This window comes from Prionailurus viverrinus, unplaced genomic scaffold (assembly GCF_022837055.1).
Source record: "Prionailurus viverrinus isolate Anna unplaced genomic scaffold, UM_Priviv_1.0 scaffold_42, whole genome shotgun sequence".
Taxonomy (NCBI): Eukaryota; Metazoa; Chordata; class Mammalia; order Carnivora; family Felidae; genus Prionailurus; species Prionailurus viverrinus.
The window spans coordinates 637,047-657,202 of record NW_025927609.1 but is presented as its reverse complement, the minus strand read 5'-3'; the positions used below and the strand labels follow the sequence as shown (position 1 = coordinate 657,202).

The 20,156-nt window shown below is 63.2% G+C and overlaps 1 protein-coding gene across 2 annotated transcripts in view; it reads left to right on the top strand.

The window, feature by feature from the left end:
• Positions 1–20,156, top strand: part of COL6A2 (collagen type VI alpha 2 chain) — a 33,293-nt gene extending 13,137 nt beyond the window's left edge. Inside the window, exons 2-28 of one of the 2 annotated variants that reach the window (XM_047846967.1) lie at positions 2,712–2,851; positions 2,981–3,579; positions 3,840–3,860; positions 4,563–4,628; positions 5,399–5,452; positions 5,535–5,579; positions 5,817–5,843; positions 6,061–6,087; positions 6,171–6,215; positions 6,729–6,782; positions 7,174–7,236; positions 8,022–8,084; positions 8,299–8,388; positions 9,089–9,151; positions 9,743–9,805; positions 9,999–10,061; positions 10,447–10,509; positions 10,797–10,847; positions 11,165–11,200; positions 11,515–11,577; positions 11,843–11,905; positions 12,090–12,125; positions 12,264–12,309; positions 12,530–12,682; positions 12,909–13,361; positions 13,531–13,569; positions 18,916–20,156. In XM_047846967.1, the coding sequence (XP_047702923.1) occupies positions 2,725–2,851; positions 2,981–3,579; positions 3,840–3,860; positions 4,563–4,628; positions 5,399–5,452; positions 5,535–5,579; positions 5,817–5,843; positions 6,061–6,087; positions 6,171–6,215; positions 6,729–6,782; positions 7,174–7,236; positions 8,022–8,084; positions 8,299–8,388; positions 9,089–9,151; positions 9,743–9,805; positions 9,999–10,061; positions 10,447–10,509; positions 10,797–10,847; positions 11,165–11,200; positions 11,515–11,577; positions 11,843–11,905; positions 12,090–12,125; positions 12,264–12,309; positions 12,530–12,682; positions 12,909–13,361; positions 13,531–13,569; positions 18,916–19,514 (3,072 nt within the window). In that variant the 5' untranslated portion in view covers positions 2,712–2,724 and the 3' untranslated portion in view covers positions 19,515–20,156. Of the gene's footprint in view, positions 1–2,711; positions 2,852–2,980; positions 3,580–3,839; positions 3,861–4,562; positions 4,629–5,398; positions 5,453–5,534; positions 5,580–5,816; positions 5,844–6,060; positions 6,088–6,170; positions 6,216–6,728; positions 6,783–7,173; positions 7,237–8,021; positions 8,085–8,298; positions 8,389–9,088; positions 9,152–9,742; positions 9,806–9,998; positions 10,062–10,446; positions 10,510–10,796; positions 10,848–11,164; positions 11,201–11,514; positions 11,578–11,842; positions 11,906–12,089; positions 12,126–12,263; positions 12,310–12,529; positions 12,683–12,908; positions 13,362–13,530; positions 13,570–16,562; positions 17,759–18,915 lie in introns of those variants that run through there. The other variant, XM_047846968.1, reaches the window with a different exon arrangement.

Here is a 20,156-nt window from a genome sequence, read left to right as displayed (position 1 = left end):
TGTCTTTAACGGAAGAATTTAAAGCATCTACATATATTGTCCCAACTGGCCCATGTGATGTTTCTGGCATTTAACTGTGCTTTCTGGCCCTTTTTTCCTTCATTTTTTATATTTTACTGTATTTCTCAGGTTTCTTTGCTCTCTCACTCTTACTCATTTCTCTGCTGTCTGCAGAATTTTTTTAGAAATGGTATGTAGGTGAGCCCCTGCACATCTGAAACTTTTATCTTTTATATAAAGCTAGGTTGACTAGACAGACATCTTTGGTTCATTTTAGTTTCTTCACAAAATTCTGCAGTTACGGTCTCATTGTTTTTCTGTCTATAATATTGTGGAGGAAAAGTTTGATGCCTTAATTAGTTACCTATTGCTGTGTAATAAATTACCTCCAAACTTAGGGCTTTAAAACAGTGAGCGTTTGCTATGTCATAGTTTATTTGGGTCAGGAATGCAGGAATGGCTTGGCCAGGTGATTCTAGCCCAGGGTCCCTGATGAGCTGCAGTCACAGTCAGGGAATTGGCCGGGGCTCCGCTCACATGAAGCCTTGACTGGGCTGAGGATGTGTTTCTGCAGTGGCTCGCTCACCTGGCTGTTGGCTGGAGGCCTCGGTTCTCCCTCGTGGGCTTCTGCGGAGGCCGCGTGAGCGTCTTCGTGTTACGGCGGTTGGCGTCCTTCCAGTGGGTGACCCGGGAGAGGGCCAGGCACCAGCCATGATGCCTTCTGTGAGTTCATCTTGGAAGTCACACACTGTCCACAGCTCACACAGGCCAGTGATAGCTGAGTGCGTGAGGATTTCAGAAGGGCGTGAGATCCAGGAGGCAGGAGTCATCGGCTCCCCCGGAGGCTGCCCACCACACACCAAAATAACTCTGCCCTTTACGTCCTTTACGTATTTTGTTGCTGCTATTGTGTTTTCTCCTGTGTAGATGACTTTTTTAATCCTTCGTTTCATTTGAGAGTAAGATTTTTCACCAGAACACCTTATTATGGGCGCCTCTTTTAATTGATTGTGTGTGGGGTAGCACGTGTGTGGGTGTGTGTGATATGTGTGGTTTGTGCAGTGTGTGTGCACCCATGGAGAGCGGGGCCGAGCGGGGCACAGAACCCCCGGTCCTTCAGCAACCCCTCCCCTCCCATAGCAGACAGGACAGGATGGGACTCAAGGCTCCCCGGCTGGGGGCAGCAGGGCGAGGGCCGTAGAGGACAGAGCTGCACCCACATCCCAGTGCTCAGCCCTGCCCAGCCCCCACCCTGCCCTGCCAAGGTCCCACAGCGACCACAGCGGCCGTCACCAGTGGTTGATGGCTCTGGACCTCTTTGCTCTGACTGATGCAGCCTGACTTCCTCCGGCTTCCAGGGTCTTCGGGAAGCCCCTCGCTTGCCCCTCACGCCACCTTTCCGACCCGCGCCTCAGCCAAGGGCTGCCCCCAGCCCTCCCTGAATGAGCCTTCCCTCAGCCAGGAGCTCGCCCTTCCTCCAGCCAGTCCCCTCCGTCTGGGCACAGCCAGCACCCCATGCAGGAAGCTCCCCTGGATTCCCTGGCACACCCACTGGGCTTGCTTTAGTCTGGGCAATCGTCACCGCCCTGCTGGGTCACAGCCTCTGCCTGCAGGGTCATGGCCTCTTGACCTGACCATGACCTTTGCTGGGGAGGCAGGGCCATGTCCTGTTCACCCCTAACTTTACCAGGACCAGCCCCTCTTACCATCAACCCAAGCGACCTTGAACCTTAAACTTGCCCCCCGCCCAAATCCACCTCCTCTCAAAAGAGGTGATGCACTGAGGGGCATCACCAGGGAAACTACACCGACTGCCCCCAGGGCCCAGCCCACCAGTGCTCCCCACTGGCCAGGAGTCCCTGCTGGGGCAGCATTCTCTGTTGTGTCCGCCCTCTGCTGTGGGGGCCCTGAAAGGCAGCGAGGCGTTTATGTGACCCAGGTTGTGCGAATCCCGCCAGAACCAGCCCCTTCCTCTCCCTCCTGGTCCCCAGAGGCCACCCAGCCACCCACCCGTGCCCCAGGCCCTCTCCCCATCTGTCTGGTTGCAAGGGGCAGCGAGCAGCAGGGAAGCCTCGGTCCCCACGAAGACATGACAGGACACGGTGAGCCGCACTGGGGAAGGACCCCCCGCCATCCAGCGCCGCTGTCCTCCCAACAGAGCAGGACCCTGGCGCTCACCGCCTGCCAGCCCCCCCGGGCCCGTCTGCCTCCCATCCCCCCCACCCCATCCCAAGGCCGCTCCCCCTGGTCTGTCAGCATGGGGTCAGCTGGATGGCTGGCATCGACTGCCAAGGCCACCCTGCCCCAGCCTGGGCCTCTCCTCCCCTCCCCTGCTACCCCTCCTCCCAGTCACCCCAACTGACCCCTCTGCCCTGCCCGCCCCCAGGCCCCCTGCACCGTGCTCGTTGTCACCAACGCCTGCCACTGGCACTTCAGTTTCCGAGAACGCGCCATCCGCCTAGTGCACCCAGCCCCGCAGGGCAGAGACAGGAGCGTCTGAATCCACCCAGAATCAAGCCCAAAGCTCGCAGTCTCTTAGCCCACTAAATGTGTGCGGCCTGCCCCCGCCTAGGGCGAGGGAAGAGGGCGTCTCCCTGAGCCCACGCACCGCCCGCTCCCACCGCCTGGGGAGGAGGGCCCCAGGGGCCCGCAGGGGTGCCGCAGCACGAGCCGCGAGCGCCGTCTGCAGTGGCCGCTCCTCCCTGTTGCAGGACACCAGAGTGCATGGGTGCTACCAAGATGCTCCGGGGCCCCTGCTCCGCCCTCCTGCTCTGGGGGCTCCTGGGGACCCCCCGTGCCCAGCAGCAGGAGCTCATCAGCCCCAGCACCTCTGACAGAAACCACTGCCCAGGTACTGGCCGCGGGGGCCGGGGCCCGGGGTGGGCAGCAGGGGGCCGCTGTGGGGGCAGAGCCCGGAATCCGCGGGCGCGGGGCCTCCCTCCCCCCGGGCGGGCCGGTGACGCGTGCCCCGCCCCGCCAGAGAAGGCCGACTGCCCCATCAACGTGTACTTCGTGCTGGACACGTCGGAGAGCATCACCATGCAGTCCCCCACCGACAGCCTGCTCGACCACATGCGGCAGTTCGTGAAGCAGTTCACCAGCCAGCTGCAGGACGAGGCCTACCTGGACCAGGTGGTCCTGAGCTGGCGCTACGGCGGCCTGCACTTCTCCGACCTGGTGGAGGTGTTCAGCCCGCCCGACAGCGACCGGGCCTCCTTCACCAGGAGCCTGCAGGCCATCCAGTCCTTCCGCAGGGGCACCTTCACCGACTGCGCGCTGGCCAACATGACCCAGGAGATCCGGCAGCACAAGAGCAAGGGTGCAGTCAACTTCTCGGTGGTCATCACCGACGGCCACGTCACCGGCAGCCCGTGCGGGGGCATCAAGCTGCAGGCCGAGAGGGCCCGAGAGGAGGGCATCCGGCTCTTCGCCGTGGCCCCCAGGCAGAACCTGCTAAACGAGCAGGGCCTTCGGGACATCGCCAGCATGCCCTTGGAGCTCTACCGCAACAACTACACCACGATGCAGCCCAACTCGGAGATCGACCAGGACACCATCAACCGCATCATCAAGGTCATGGTGAGCTGCTCCCTGACCCTAACCCGCGGGGCACCAGGAGGGGACGGTGGGGGCCAGAGCCTTGGGACCCACTTACCCGGGATGGCGGCGGGCCATACACTGCTCCGGGCCTCAGTTTACCCATCTGTGAGGGAGGCATCCGGAGAGGGTAAGCCCCGGGCAGGGTCTCCCCCTGCCCCTGTGTGCTGTGTTCCCACCCAGATGCGATGCTGCCCCACCTGCAGCTTCAGCTAAGCAGGGTTTCTCTGTCTTGCCTGCAGAAACATGAAGCCTATGGAGAGGTGAGAGACGTTTACCGTTCCTGCCAGCCCTGGCCCGGTGCTGCTCGCTGGGCCTCTGAGGCGCTGACCCAGGAGGGACTACCCCCGTGCCAGCCCCCTGGTGCTCCCCGGCGTCTAGGACAGACAAGCGGAGGCCAGGCAGCAAGGCCCCTCTGCTCCACGTTTGGGCCTGAGACTCTTAAGTCTGCATGAAGGGCTCCTGTCCAAAACCAGGCTGTTTAAACCCGGGGGTGGGCATTAGGGTCACCACCAAGCACACACCATGAGGACCAAGGCTCAGGGTCGCCCTCCACGCTGGTGGGCTCTGTCCACCTGAGCCAGGCCAGCAGGACGGGCAGGGGGCTCGTGTGCCGTGTGGCTCAGGACCTTCAACTCTGACACTCCCCTGTCCCTGTGCGTCCTCAGCGCCAGCTCACAGCCCGGAACGGTCGCTTCCCACTCTGCGAGGTTCCCGAAAACACGCCCCTTCCTAGAACAGCTGCTCACAAACACGGTGGTTTGACACGCAGGCATAAGTGGCTACGATCAGACGTTGTTTAACCCAGCCTCGGTTTTCCCAAACGTGACCAGAGTGTGTGTGGGCTTGGGCTTCCCAGGCACCTCCCGAGTCCGCTCCTGCCTCCACCCCGTGCTCGCCACGCCCCACCCCCCAGTGGGCCTCCCACCCGGGCCTTACCGGACGCCCCTTGCTTCTTGTTTCAGTGCTACAAGGTGAGCTGCCTGGAGATCCCTGGGCCTCCCGGCCCCAAGGGCTACCGCGGACAGAAGGTAAGATGCCTGCACGGCCCCCCGGGCCTGGCCTCTTCAGCTCCAAATTTAGGACCAACCACATCTCGAATGGCCTCAACGCTTCTGACCTTAGAAGTACCAAAACTCAGTTTTTATCTACGTCCTTTTAAATGGCGTTTTGAGAAAAGTAGGAACAGTTCTGTTGGTACTGAGGTTGGTAAAGCAGCCTGCTCGAGCACGTCAGCGAAACCGGAAGCAGGTTTCTGTAGTGACGCGGTTGCTAATTCATGCAAAGCACCCACTTCTGCCGTCTGTCAAATAGGCAGGTTTCCATTTTTCTTACAACACTCACTACCAGGGTATCAGAAATACCACTAGTTCACGTCAAAGGTTATAGATAAAGGCCAAGGAGGGACGGAGGCCTCGGGGGGCTGAGCGCCCCCCACCCAGAGACACATTTATGGGGAAGTTGTTACCACGTAGCCTCGGGTTTTCGCCTTTTCTAAGGGAGCTGCTTAAACCAGTAGAGATGTAGACACACGTCCACCAGGCCTCCGGCTAAACACTCCCACTGCCCTCTCTCCTGGGTGGTGGTGCCCAGGCATGGATGTGGCCACAGCTCTGGCTGCCGTGGTCCTCCTGGGTGGGGGTTGCTGGAAGTTGCCTCAGGGACCACAGAGCCTCTGTGGGACCACAGAGGAGCCCCAGAACAGGACACAACAGTACAGAAGCCTCTGCCCTCTTGCTTCCTGCAGTCTCTTGTCCTCTTTCTGCCTTAGTTTACCCCTTTTTCCATCATATTCTTTTAGGGTGCCAAGGGCAACATGGGTGAGCCAGGAGAGCCTGGGCAGAAAGGACGACAGGTGAGTGTCCTCCCCACCCCTGCCCCGTCGGCCGCGCTTCTCCAGGACTGGGGTTATAGCTGTGGCCTCTGTTCTTCCACAGGGAGATCCAGGCATCGAAGGCCCCATTGGATTCCCGGGACCCAAGGCAAGTTGCTGCCCACCCTGCCCCCATGGCCGGTGGGATGTGGGGACAAGCCTGGGTCAGGTGGGGCTGGCCACCCTCTCCACCCCCAACGCAAGAAGTGAAGCATATCGATATTTTGGAAGTCGTCCCCGAATCGAGCACCCCGCCTGAGGCTGACACCCAGCCGCTGTTCCCCTGAGCCCGTGGGTGCAGCTCACACCCCACAGTAATGCTGCTCTTTTTTCCTTCCGACTTCAGGGTGTTCCTGGTTTCAAAGGAGAGAAGGTGAGACTCTGACACAGCCACGGCCCCAGCCCCCAGCAGCATCCGTCAGCGAGCCTGTGGCCCCCATCAGGGCACGGGACCTGTCGTCATGCCACGAGCGGCCCTCTCGGGGGCCCTTCTGGCCTCTTTGGTCCAAGGCAGACCTGGGCCCCTGAGGCAGCGGTGTCTGTGATGCTGAAGGCGCCTAACTGACCCACCTCACTTTCCTCCTGCACAGGGTGAATTTGGAGCTGACGGGCGGAAGGTAAGCTGGCTGTGCAGGCCGGGCGGGCCGGGTGCCCCACCCTCTTGCTGCTCCCGGGTTGACGATCACACCTCTCCCTCCAGGGGGCCCCTGGCCTGGCTGGCAAGAACGGGACGGATGGACAGAAGGTAGAGTGCGTCTCGGGCACCCTCCCTGGGCTGGGCGGGAGTGCAGGTGCATATCGGTGTTTCCGACGTATGGGGGTAAGCGAGCCTCCAGGAGACCCTCAGGTTCTTACCTAGGGCCAGGCCTCTGGGCCCCACTGGCCACTGCCCACAGCCTGTAGCTTGATGGGTCCCAGTGGCACCTATCCAGTGGACACGGGACAAATAACACCGACAGAGCCAGTGGACATTTGTCCCCGAGGACCCACCCTGTGCTCCAGATCTGGCCCACCTGGCAGGCTGCGCACATGCACACGTGTGGGCACGGGGAGAGGCACTTGGACCCTCTGTTCTGGCTACGGCCCGGGGACTCACCATCACCCCACAGAAATGCCCCCATGCAGTCGAGCCGCTGAAACACAGCTGTGTGCCCATGGGTGTGGAAGCCGCACAGACCGCACCTGTGCATACACCCATGATTGGTACACCTCCCTGACGCACCTTCCCCCTCCCCTCCCCTCCCCTCCTCTCCTCCAGGGCAAACTGGGGCGCATTGGGCCTCCTGGCTGCAAGGGAGACCCCGGGAGTCGGGTAAGACCAGCTTGTGTTCCTCCTCGGGTTAAGCCCCTGGCTCTGGGTACCCAGCGGGGTGGGCAGGGTGGTGGCCAGCCCCTCGAGCTGCAGCAAGGAAGCTCGGACCCTTCCTTCAGCCCCTCTCCTGCCTGTACCTGACTCCCACCCAGGGTTCAGCTGGGGCCATGGTCACACAGGAGGGAATAACCTCAGGGAATTCTGGGGGAGGTCAAGGGCGGCTACTTCTCAGAGTCCTGACGGAGGGTTCTGGCAGCGGAGACCCAGGCGGAGCACTCAATCCAGACAGTGGGGTGTTTGCCGCCCTCCCCCAGGCAGCCCCGAGCTGACCAGGAAACCCTGGCACCGCTCGGGGCAGGAGCCAGGACAGCCCTAACATCCTGTCTTGCAGGGCCCCGATGGATACGCAGGCGATGCCGGCAGCCCTGGGGAGCAAGGGGACCAGGGCACCAAGGTAGGCTGCCTGGCCAAGGTGGCAGGCCCTCCACGACAGACCCAGTGGCCCTCTCCCCACCTGCAGCACCAGGCCCCGGGGAGAGGCAGCCTGGCCGAGAGGGCCTGTCCCTGCAAACCGGCTGTCAGGCAGGAGGCCTGGGAGTACCCTGCCTGAGGGGTCACAGGGTGCCCATGTCCAGGGGGTGTGGGGCGCTCACACTCAAGAGGGTCACGGGGTGCCCGCCTCCAGAGGGGTCAAGGGGTGCCCATGTCCATGGGGTGTATGGTGCTCACACTGCGAGTCAGAGGTACTCACACTCGGGAGGGGATCACGGGGTACCCATGCCCTGGGGCTGCGGGGTACTCACATTCAGGGGAGTTATGGAGTGCTCGCACTCAGGAGGGTTGCGGGGTGCCCATGCCCAGGGGGTCATGGGACACCCACACCCTGGCAGTGCTCTCACACAGGGGGCCACGGAGTGCCCGGCCCGAAATGGTAGCAGTCCATGGCCAGCTTAGGACCGTGTATCCTGGCTCAGCTCTGCGGTGCCCCGATGGCCACAGCAACAAGCCCAATCCCCTCCCAGACCTCTCCGGGCCCCCTCTGGAAAGCTCTCAGCTCCCGCGGGTGTTCTGCGTCCACCCTCCTGGCTGCCCAGGCCGCCGGAGGAGCAGGAAGGACAGCCCTTAGCCGGGCCCGTGTCTGGCGAACTCGGCCGTGGGGGGCCCACTCCTCGAGAGCAGGGTCCTGCCCTGTTGCCAGCGTCCGAGGGATGGGAAACTGATCTCTCCAAACTTTGCCAGGGAGATGCTGGCCGCCCAGGACGCAGAGGACCCCCAGGAGACAACGGGGCCAAAGGCAGCAAGGCAAGTGCCCCTGGCGGGTCCCCGCTCTCCCGCTGCAGCCAGACAGCAGCCGCGCCCGCCGGCACAGAGCAGGGAGCGCAGGAAGGCCCTGTGCTCTGCGCACGCTGCCGGGTGACCGGGGTCCCCCACACTCACCCGACGGCGGCCGGGCTGTGGAGTGAGGACGCTCAGCGGGGCCGTTCCCTGCCGTGGCTCACATGTCTCCTCTCCACAGGGGTATCAAGGCAACAACGGGGCCCCCGGAAGTCCCGGTGTGAAAGGAGCCAAGGGCGGGCCTGGCCCCCGAGGACCCAAAGGCGAGCCTGTGAGTTCACGCTCCTCCCCCACCGACCCCTGGGGCCCAGAGGTCAGTGGCGGCCGGCCGGTGTGAGCTGTTCCCTCTGGGTCCGGCCTGCCCACCCAGCCCCGCCTGCAGGGGCACCCTCCACACCTTGCTTGGGGCCTCTTTGCGCCCTGCATCCTCCAGCTGCTCCTCGTGTGCCCCTTGCCCCCTGGCGCAACAGACCGCCTGCGGTAGCACTCAGGCAGGGCCAGACCCCTGCTGGCCAGGCTCCGCTGCCTGGGAACGGACCTGGTGTCCCCACAGTGCCCTCCCAGCGAGACACTCCGAGGGCTGAACCTACACGCAGGCGTGCACCCTGTGGGTCCCTCACGGTGACCCCGCCCAGCTGTTCCCTCATGTCTACTGCAGGTCGAATGGGACCTGGTCCCAGCCTGACCCTCAGAGGGGACACATCCCAAGGACTGGCCTCGCCCAGAAGTGAACAGAGTGACCGTGCTGATGGCTGGTCCAAGCTGGGCCCCAGTCACATCAACTCAAACTCCTAATTGACTAGGTCTTACGAGCTGATCAGGAACTCCTCATTTCCTAAATCCTTGGGCACAACAAAACTTACCCAACAGACGACCAAGGCCCCTCCCCCAAAGTCCATGTCCAAGTGTGGAGACCAGAGCGTGAAGGCCCCACATGGCCCTACCACCAAGGCCTCCCCTGTTCTCTGCAGGGGCGCAGAGGGGACCCAGGAGCCAAGGGCAGCCCGGGCGGTGATGGCCCCAAGGGTGAGAAGGTGAGTGTCTGAGAAGGGCAGCTGTTGGCTGAGTCTGCACCAGCGTCTCACCGTGGTGTCGACAAGGCCATGGGACAACGGACAAGCCACATCCCCCCACCATGGTTCACCCAGGAAAACAAAAGTGACCCCTGGGTCCTGGCCATTGGTGGGGGCAGAAGCACCTCCTACAGGTTCTCAGAAAACAGGAGGCAGGTCATCCCCACCCACGAGCCCTGCCGAGGAGCGTGGGCAGGATAAAGCCAGTTTCATGAGTGACATGCACAGCTGTGCAGGCTTCGCACTGCTCCACCCCGCAGCTTTCGATTTCAGACACACACACTCCTATAGCTAACTCAGGATGTCTTTGTCTTTGTGATAAAATCCGAGGGCTGACCGTATCCCACAAGACCTGGGTCAAGGGCTTGAAGGAGGGGCTTCCTCCTCTGGGAAATGGGTGGTAGTCCCTATCCTGGTGCATGAACCTGCATGAGCAGGGCTGCTGTTCCAGCGAAACCTGCCATAATCTGGCATCCACCCCTCCAGGAAGTTAAATGATCCCCTCCCCTGCCCCTCCACATGCCCAGCCTAACTGGGCCTCTCTTCCAACAGGGAGACCCTGGCCCTGAGGGGCCCCGGGGTCTGGCTGGAGAGGTTGGCAACAAAGGAGCCAAGGTAAGTGAGGCCACTCATCCTCCCAGGGCAGGCACCCAGCTCCCCGGCTGGAGGGGGGAACTGGGACCCCCTGTCCTTCTTCTGCCCAGGGCCTCTTGGAGAGCAAGAGGAACCCCCCCCCCCACCATCCCTGCCTAATCTGCAGTGATCAACAGCGGGGTCTCTGAGGTGCCCTCATCCGATTTCTTTTCAGGGAGACCGAGGCTTGCCTGGACCCAGAGGCCCTCAGGGGGCTCTCGGAGAGCCCGGGAAAAAGGTCAGCAGCAGGACACCTGGGAGGGCCCTGCGGTTCTGGGGCCCCCACCCTGTAATGCCACTTGGGTCCTCCTGTCCTCAGGACACTGTTCCCAGGCAGGACACTGTCTCCATGACCCACTCGGACAGCAGCACAGTGGGGGGACGAGAGCCACTGTGCACCTCACACGGACGCCCTGCCCTGAGGCGTCCAGCTTTATCATTTGGGAGGCAGCAAGGGGGAGATAGGGTGTGGAGTCTGGGGGCCAGGCTGCGGCACATGGAAGAAGAGGCGGGCCTTAAAGCTCAGGGCGCCCGGTCCCCCCAGGGCAGCAGGGGAGAAGGGCAGTGTTGCTGGAGCTGATCAGTCCCCATCTGTGCTGACTCCGCTTTCTCTCTGCCCTCAGGGATCTCGGGGAGACCCCGGTGACGCTGGTCCCCGTGGAGACTCAGGACAGCCTGGTCCCAAGGTACCCCCCATACCCTGCTGGACAGGACCAGCCTCGGCTCTAGAGTGAGGCGGCCGGGAGCGTGCCAGTCCCGGTCCCCTTGGCGTGGGGGACATGAGGGGGCCGGGCAGCCCCCGCTGTTCTCACCCTGGGGGGTAGCACGTCCTTCCCCGGGTGGGGCCCTGCACGCGTGGCTGCCCCCCACCAGGCCAGCAGCCCAGCCCCCTCCGCCCTCGTCCTCGGTCCCTGCCAGCCCGGTCTCTTCCTTTCCCACTGGACCCTCCCTGACCGGCCTCCCCGTCCCGCAGGGAGACCCCGGCAGGCCTGGATTCAGCTACCCAGGACCCCGAGGAACGCCTGTAAGTCCTGGTATGGGTTTGGGGGCCCGCTAGTTCCTGCGAGGGCCTCCCTCCAGGGGATAAGGTGAGGGGAGTGGGCACAGGGTCACCTGGCAGGGGCAGGGCCCCCGGAATCGTCCCAGACCCGGTGCAGCTGCCGTGGCACTCACCTTCAGCCCCATGGCTTTATACAGGTTGTGACACCTGAGACCATAAGGCGGGGGCGGGGGGGGGGGGGGGGTGGCTTGCAAACATCTCTGGGTCCCCGGGAAAGCCAGCCGCCCGCCCGAGGGACAGCCCTTCAGGCTCCGTGACCATGACCTGTGCTTGCTTCCCAGGGAGACAAAGGCGAGCCTGGTCCTCGCGGCCCTGAGGTATGTACCGAGGCCCGCTCCGCACCCACTGTGGGGTGGCCTGCATGCCCCTCCCCTCCCACTCGGCCACCAACGAGCTTCCCATGCTGAGCTCTGCATGGTGGTAACTGCCACGTGCTAGTCTCCGTCAGACGGAAAACCGCATCTCTCCTGAGATGCCATGTGTAGTGGCCCAGCAGCAAACCCGACTGCCAGGCACAGGCTCTTCCTGACAAAAGCAGGCTGCACCCCCGCAGACGCCCTGGAGGTCTTGGCTGGGGGTGGAGGCAGTGCCCAGCTCCCCACCCCTGGCTGACCAGTGTCCCGTGTCTCAGGGGAGCAGAGGTGACTTTGGTGCCAAAGGAGAGCCCGGGAGGAAGGGCGAGAAGGGTGAGCCTGTAAGTACTCAGGGCCAGGGGTGCAGGGAGGTGCCGGGGGGTGCAGGGGGCTGCAGGGGCTGAGAGTGCAGGGGGCTTCCGGGGCCTACAAGGGCCAGGAGTGCAGGAGGATTCAGGGAAGGTGCCAGGGGCTACGGGGGGGTGCTGGGGGTACAGAAGGGTACAGGGGCTGAGAGTGCACAGGGGCTGCAGGGACAGGGGGTGCAGGGGGCTGTAGGCCTGCCAGGGTCAAGGCTGCCACCCACCTGCCCTTCTCCCTCCTCAGGCAGATCCCGGTCCCCCTGGTGAGCCCGGCCTGCGGGGGCCAAAAGGAGCACCAGGACCCGAGGTAGGTCAGTGGCTGGTCCCTCCAGCCCTCAGGCCACAGCCCTGGGCCAGCCCAGCCAGCGTGCACCCCAGACCTCAGGGCTGTGCCGGTGGCGGACCCGTGCGGTCAGTGCACAGGGTGTGGGGGGCTGCCCAGCCTCGGCCCAGACAGGGACCACCCCTCACTGTCATCCTTCCCCCTCTAGGGAGAGCCCGGCCCCCCTGGAGATCCCGGCCTCACGGTAAGTGTCAGGTAGAGATGGAATGATGTTCCCCTCTCTCCTGAAATGGGAAGGCAAGGGCGGCGGGGATGAGGTCAGAGGCCGAGGTCAGCAAGCACTTGCTTTCTTGGGCCGGGGCTGACCCCCCCTGTGTCGCAGGAGTGCGACGTCATGACCTACGTGAGAGAGACATGCGGGTGCTGCGGTGAGTCTTGGCCCCCACGCGGCGGAGGAGCTAGGCTACTCGTGTCCCTGGGGGGCCCTCGTCCAGGGGTCAGGGTCATCTGTCTGGGTCACGCCCTCCCCCTCAGGGTCACTGTGTCCCCCTGTGCGCCTGGCCGTGCACCGTGGGCGTGTCTCCCAGGGCCTGGGGTCAGTGCACACAGCCACCTGCCTCTCCCACTGACCCTGCCCCCGGCCCCCAGACTGCGAGAAGCGGTGTGGGGCCCTGGACGTGGTGTTCGTCATCGACAGCTCCGAGAGCATCGGCTACACCAACTTCACCCTGGAAAAGAACTTTGTCATCAACGTGGTCAACAGGCTGGGGGCCATTGCCAAGGACCCAAAGTCAGAGACCGGTCAGCTGCGCCCACGGTTGGGGCGGGTGGGGAGTCAGGAGGTCCCACTCACGGGCAGGGAGGCCAGGCAGGCCGGAAGCCCTGAGGTCCCATCACGAGAGTCGGTGGACAGACAGAAATTCAAGGGAGGGGGTCTCAGCTCTGCCCAGGGGCCCCAAGTTTCCACTTGAGGGTGGCGACCCATGCAAGGCGGTGACACCTTCATGCCTGTGTCTGGCCGCCGCAGGAACCCGCGTGGGCGTGGTGCAGTACAGCCACAAGGGCACCTTCGAAGCCATCCAGCTGGATGACGAACGCATCGACTCCCTGTCCAGCTTCAAGGAGGCCGTCAAGAACCTGGAGTGGATCGCCGGGGGCACCTGGACGCCCTCGGCCCTCAAGTTCGCCTACAACAAGCTCATCAAGGAGAGCCGGCGCCAGAAGACCCGCGTGTTCGCGGTGGTCATCACGGACGGCCGCCACGACCCCCGGGACGACGACCTCAACCTGCGGGCGCTGTGCAACCATGACGTCACGGTGACAGCCATCGGCATTGGTGACATGTTCCACGAGAGGCACGAGAGCGAGAACCTGTACTCCATCGCCTGCGACAAGCCGCAGCAGGTGCGAACCATGACCCGCTTCACTGAGTTGGTGGCCGAGAAGTTCATCGATGACATGGAAGATGTCCTGTGCCCGGGTGAGCAGCGGCCAGACCACACGCTTCCCTGGGCCTGTCCGTCCGGTGGGGAGGGGGACCCACGGAAGGGGGGAGGGGGCTGGGGCGTCCACGGGCAGTGGGGGAGCCCAGCCCCCGCCGGCCCCAGCAGAGACTGACCGGGACCCTCGGCCCCTTTCCTTATTCCCAGACCCTCAGATCGTGTGCCCGGACCTTCCCTGCCAAACAGGTAACTCGGGGCGCTGCCAAGCCCCCTGCCCTAGACTAGCAAGCAACCGGGTGCTGGGCAGGAGGGGCCGCTGCGGGACCCCTCCCTGGAAAAACACCTGCAGGTTGGCGTCTCAGCCCACACCGGTGGTTTTGAGGCCCCAGGACCCCGGCACGTCTGAGGAGGGGCTGGGGTGGGGGTTGACATCTGGAGCCCTTCGGTCACCACCCCACCCCTCCCCACCCCCACTCAGCACATGTTAGGGAGGTGCTCTGTCCCGGCCCGCGCTTGGCTGGCAGCCTACTGGTCTCCAGCGCAGACTCACAGCCTCGTCACCTTGTGGTCCCCACCCTCCGGGAGGAGCAGACACCCCAGGGCCATCTCAGCTCCCACAGGCGGAAGCCCTGGATCCGGTCCACAAAGTGGCTGATTCACCTCCGGGAGGTGAACGCCGAAGCGCCACACGGCGCCGGCCCGTCCGCTTGCCTCCGCCCCAACAGCCCTGAGCCACTGCCTCTGGAAGCAGGCGCCCGCTTGTGTTCGGGGCCTGTGCCCTCACCTGATACGGTCGCACTGCATTTGAGGTTGAAGTGCTGGGTGCACAGAGAGGCTGTCCCTGGGGTCCCTTGGGGCCAGGGAAGGGGCAGGACTGCATCGTCCGCGCTCCCCTGGCATCTAGATGCTACCTCCGAGGCTCAGCTGTGCAGTGACTGAGGCCAGGGGGCCCACAGAGGCGCCCTGGGTGTGGTGGAGACCTCCCCACCAGCCTGGGTTCTGGAACCAGCCCCGTGCCTCCTGGCCGGGCCGCGGGCACCGGGCCCGCATCCTCCCATGACCCAGCCCGGGGAGGTGGGGGCCACCGTGGGGGAACGTGAGGCCGTGCTGCCGGGTCCAGCAGAGGACACAGCTAGGAAACGCGTGGCCTGCACCCACGTCCACGTCTGCCGTGCAAAGTCAGCATTTCTGGGCTTGCGTGTATACCCCTCAGGGGGCAGGACTGAAGGCGCAAAGGCAACCCGAGGGAAGGAACTGTCTTGGGTTGGGGGCAGGAGTCCCCACACTTCCCCTCACAGAGAACATCCCAGAAAGTGGCCATCACGGTTTTACCTCTGGCCACACCACGGCTATGTGAGTTCTGGGATCACTCTGGACGCCGCCTGGGCCTGGGGTCCCCAGAGTCAGCTGGCGATGGCTAGAGGCAGTACCCACAGCTGCCTGAGACCTGAGGCCACACGGAGCTGCCGACCATCCCCCCCCCCCCGCCCCCCGCTGTGGCCCTGCCCTGCCCGTCCTGGGGTGGGGCCCCACCATCAGGCTGGCCCTTTGAAGGCCAGAACCCAGAGCCTCACCCCTGGTGCCAGGGCCCAACACTCTCGCCGTGCCCCAGCCGTGTCAGGGAAGCTTCGAGTTTTTCAGCACTGAGTACGAAGTTAGCTGAGGTTCTTTGTAGAGGTTCTTTGTCAAGCTGAGAAGGTCCCTCTGTTCCTTGTCACCGAGGATTCCATCATGAACCAGTACGAAGGCTTTGTCATGTGCTTTTTCTTTATGTTTGGATAGGATCGTGTGACTTACCTTCTTTAGCATGTTAATGTGATGGAGGGCATGGATTTTCAGATGGTGAGCCAAACTTGCAGACCTGGGATAAATCCCATCTGGTCGTGGTGTACAAATTGTTTTATATATTGTGGCATTTGGTTTGCTAACAATTCGTTGGGGACTTTTGCATCTGTGTTCATGAGCAGTATCAGGCTGCGGTTTCCTTTCTTGTGAGGTCCCTGGTTTTGCTGTTAGAGTAACACTGGCCCCTGGGATGCTGACCTTGCTTCCCCTGAGCCTCCAAGACCCTGCAGTAAAAGGGGGTGGTCCCCCTGGGAGACCCTTTTCCATCTTCTCCTACCTTTTCTGCTAAAGTCATAAGCTCATCCTTTAAAGCGACCAAAATTTCCAAGCATACTAGACACGGTGACCAGAGAGGAAGAAAGCAGATGTAACTATAGGATGAGATCTCGCGAACCATCCCCTGGCACCCTGAGGGCCGGGTGTGCCTCTGGGCATTTCCAGGCCGAAAACAGGATGTTAGGTGGATGCTGTTGGCTGTGGCTTGACCCTGACCTTCTGGGCCAAATGGCTCCATCCACCCAGAGGCCTAGCCACCCCTAGGCCAGGGAGCAGCTTGCTTGGTTGGGTCGGAACCACGAGAGCTTCAAAGAGAAACGGAGCTGGACACCAGCTGAGGTGCAGACTGAGCTTGGTCTGGGCGGCTGCTGCAGGGGCGGGAGCCCCAGGGCGACCTGAGCCCAGCTCGCCTGGGCCAGAGGCGGGAGACTCTCTAGGGCTGGGCGTGCAGGGGTTCAGGCACGGGAGGCAGTGTGTGTGTCGGGGGTGTGGGCTCCACGGGACCAGGCCGCCTGGGTTTGCTACCTGGCACCGACCCAGAGGACACAGAAACTCCTGGAACATTAGGACAGGAGGCCGTGGTGCATGCACCTGGAGAAGGGCGTCCACAAGATTAGGCCCTGACGCCGCGAGTGTCCGTGTCGGAGCCCCCGGGTCCGTGACGGGACAGTTCTGGGCAGTGGAAGATGGGCGCCTCAACACAGGAAGGAGGATTTATCACAGCAAGGTTTCTGGTAGCTCTTCTGAGAGGGGGTCCGGGGCCCCCCCTGCCGATCGCCACGTGGGGGCTGGAACCAACTAAACTCTCCTGGCCGCACTGGCTTTTCTCAGTCAGGTGTTGTAAGTGGGGCTGGGGTCCTCCGGGGGCACAGCCTCAAGCCGCTAGAAGCCAACCCGAGACCGGTCAAGCCTCAGTGCCACCTTGTGTACAAGAGCCTTGCAGGTCTCCAGGTCTGTAGCGACCCCGAAGGTGCTTCTGCTCCCCGTCTCCCCGGCAATGCGCTTTGCTGCTGGCCCCCGAGTCCCCTGCGAGCTCTGGCACCCGTGCTGACAGTGGGGGAGCTGCAGCCTCCCGCCTCCTCATCCCACCCCCTTGCCTTCTCTGGATGCCCCTGCAGATGGACCGCGGCCTGGCGGCGAGCCCCCGGTCACCTTCCTCCGCACGGAAGAGGGCCCGGATGCCTCCTTCCCCAGGACCATCCCCCTGATCCAACAGTTGCTAAACGCCACGGAGTTCACGCAGGACCCGGCCGCCTACTCCAGGCTGGTGGCCGTGCTGGTCTACACCGCAGAGCGAGCCAAGTTCGCCACAGGCAACGAGCGGCAGGACTGGATGGAACTGTTCATTGACACGTTTAAGCTGGTGCACAGGGACATTGTGGGGGACCCTGAGACCGCACTGGCCCTCTGCTGAAGCCGCAGGGGCTGCCCACGTGCAGGGCTGGCCAGAGCTGCCCGGCCCAGCTGCGTTAGCTCCCGGTGGCTGCCACCACACGCTAAGGGGCTTAAAACAACAGAAATCTATTCTCGCTCAGCCTGGAGGCCGAAAATCCAAGACCCTGCTGTGGCAGAGCCACGCTCCCTCCGGGGGCTCCAGGGAAGATCCTTCCTGCCTCCTCCAGTTCCTGTCTGCTTCCATTGTCACAGAGCCTGTCCCTTTTGTAGCCTGACTGCCCCGTCTCCCTCTTATAAGGAGCTTGTGGTGGCACTTAGGGCCCACTGGAGAATCCAGAATAGTTTCAAGGTCATAATTTAATTCCATCTGCGGTGGTTTTTTGGTTTTGTTTTTTGTTTTTTGTTTTTGTTTTGGGCCATATAAGGTCATGTTCACAGGCTCCAGGATTAGGATGTGGACGTCTTTGGGGGAGCCATTATTTAGCCAAAAATTGAGAGAAAGGAGCAGAGCCTCGTAAATAAGCCCAGAACTCCTAGCTTCCCCTCCAGCTTCTGTCTGTGGTCACCCCTTGTGCATTTTTGTCAACCTCCCTGGTTGATGCCTTGGGGAAAACTCCCCTCCCCCCACGTGTGTCTCTGCTGGGAGTGACTTGGGAGCGCGGGGGGCCTAGACTACTTGCTAGACATTTTCAGCAAGTCCTGGCTGTGTGGATTTAAAGCAGAAGCTGCTTTTCGTCCGCACTGCCCCCAAAATAAGCTATGTCATTAATAGAAGCTCCTTTAAAAAGAATCCTGCAATCGTTGCTCCATCTGCTGGTGGCCTGGCATCCACACTGCGTGGTGACGCACCCAGGGGAGCATCCTTCAGATGTTGTGATCGCATCTTAAACATTCTATAAAAGCTGAAAAAGAATGTGAACACGTTGCTGTGCAAGTGATGTGCTGGGGCGACATGCCGCTGGCTGGGGGCTGGACTGAAGCAGCCCCCTGTGCAGGCGGGTGCCCGGTGCCCGCAGAGCCGCCCCAAACCTGGGTCCTGGGCTGAGGCCCTGGTCGTTGGTGCCAGGAGTTAGAACCTCCTGGATGGGATCCCCACGCTCCTGGCCCCAGGGGTCAGCAAACCTGGACCCACGTCCCAGAGGGGGGCCCGTAGGACTCAGGAGCTGAATGCAAGCCGGACCGGCCACCCAGCCCCGACTGTGGCTCTGGTTGAAGTCTCCAGCAAGGCCGCAGCAGGGCGGCCTGGCCGCATGTCTGTGGAGGGAGGGCCACATGTATGTGAGGAGTGGGTTTTCAGGCTGTGCTGTGGCGTCCGCATCCCGCAGAGGCGTGGCCTCGCCCCCACACTGTCTGGCGTGTCCAGGGCTGGTGACCACCCAGACACCAGCAGGGCCCTCCTCAGGTAACAGAGTCACCCAGGCTGCTGCAGGGGTCTGGGTGCACCTGTGCCTACTGCCTACAGACAGGTGTCCAGTCAGAGGGGACACCGGCTCCCCTTGCCTGTGCCCCCAAAACTGGGAGAGGTGTGGCCCAGCCAGCATTGGCAGCTTTGGGGTGACAGGGACTGAGGGGGTTACGGCCAGAGATGCGTCCCTGCAACCTGGAGGTCTTCAGGGCTGGAAGTCTTTATGAGATCTTTTTACGTGATTACAAATTCGAAAACAGCCTCCCTGACCCTCTCTCCCACCGGTACTGTGGGCTATGGCCATTTCAGGGGTCCCCTTCCTGCCCAGGAAGGCCTGGAGAGGCGGTGCTTGGAGGGTAGAAATAAGCCTCTCGGCCCTCACATTGGGGGACATTTCCTGGTGAGAGCAAAACCAGCAAAGATGGTGACAGGTTCCGAGGACATGGGGCAGGAGCCCCCATCCTCGCCTGGGGCCACTGGGGTAGGGGTTCCCTATGATGGGTGACTTTGGACACCACCCCACAACCCTGGTGGCTCTTAGGGCTCCAGTGGGGGGCGGTGTACATAGATGGGCACAGGGCACGGCCAGGCGGGGCGCCAGGCTGCGCCAGGGCCTGCGGCGGCCGGGACAGGTAGCCGGTCGCCCGCCCACCACCCCGTTTTGCCCCCAGAGCTGTACGTGGCCCAGTGCACGCAGCGGCCTGTGGACATCGTCTTCCTGCTGGACGGCTCCGAGCGGCTGGGCGAGCAGAACTTCCACAAGGCGCGGCGCTTCGTGGAGGAGGTGTCCCGGCGGCTGACGCTGGCGCGCAGGGACGACGACCCGCTCAACGCGCGCGTGGCCCTGCTGCAGTTCGGGGGCCCGGGCGAGCAGCAGGTGGCCTTCCCGCTCACGTCCAACCTGACGGTCATCCACGAGGCGCTGGAGGGCGCGCGCTACCTCAACTCCTTCTCGCACGTGGGCGCGGGCATAGTGCACGCCATCAACCACGTGGTGCGCGGTGCGCGCCCGGGTGCGCGCCGCCACGCCGAGCTGGCCTTCGTGTTCCTCACCGACGGCGTCACGGGCAACGACAGCCTGGAGGAGGCGGTGCACTCCATGCGTAAGCAGAACGTGGTGCCCACCGTGGTGGCCGTGGGCGGCGACGTGGACGCGGACGTGCTGTCCAAGATCAGCCTGGGCGACGCGGCCGCCATCTTCCGCGAGAAGGACTACGACAGCCTGGCACAGCCCAGCTTCTTCGACAGGTTCATCCGCTGGATCTGCTAGCGGCCCCCAGCCCCCGCCCCGACGTCCCCTGCCCTGCGCCCCCGGCCCCGGCTTCCAGCCAGCATCTCGAACTCCCAGCCCCCAAGGCCACACCCGCCCCTGCCCCGGCCCCAGCCCCGCCCTGCCCCGCCCTGCCTTGCGCCCTCAGCCTGGCACCCCCAGCTCCCCGGTCCGCAGGCGCCGTCCTCCCATCCTTGGTGCTACTCAGACCCCACCCAGAGGCCCCGCATGCTGGGGACTCGATCTCTCCAGGTGTGGGTGTGAGGTCAGGAAAGGAGGACCCCCACCCACGCCCAGCTCCTCCAGAGGGTCCCACAGCCCTACACCCCTCCTGCCCACGCCCCGCTCTCCATGCCCTCTCTGGACCCTAGAGGCTTCCCGGGGCGCACCCTGGTGGCCAGTGCTCCAGATCCTGCTCGGATAGGCCCCTCGCTGACCGCCCCCCACCCAGCCTCAGCCCTGGGCTCCTCAGCCCCTCCGGTATGCTCCAGAGGGCCTCTGTGGGCCCCACCAACTCCACTGGGCTTGCTCCAAAGTGTCTGCCTGGCCTTTGGAGGTCACCTGTCCCAGACTGAGCTGTGACAGCATCCCTGCACATTCCTGTATGCACTCACCCCCATACAATAAAGGCTTTGAACTGCC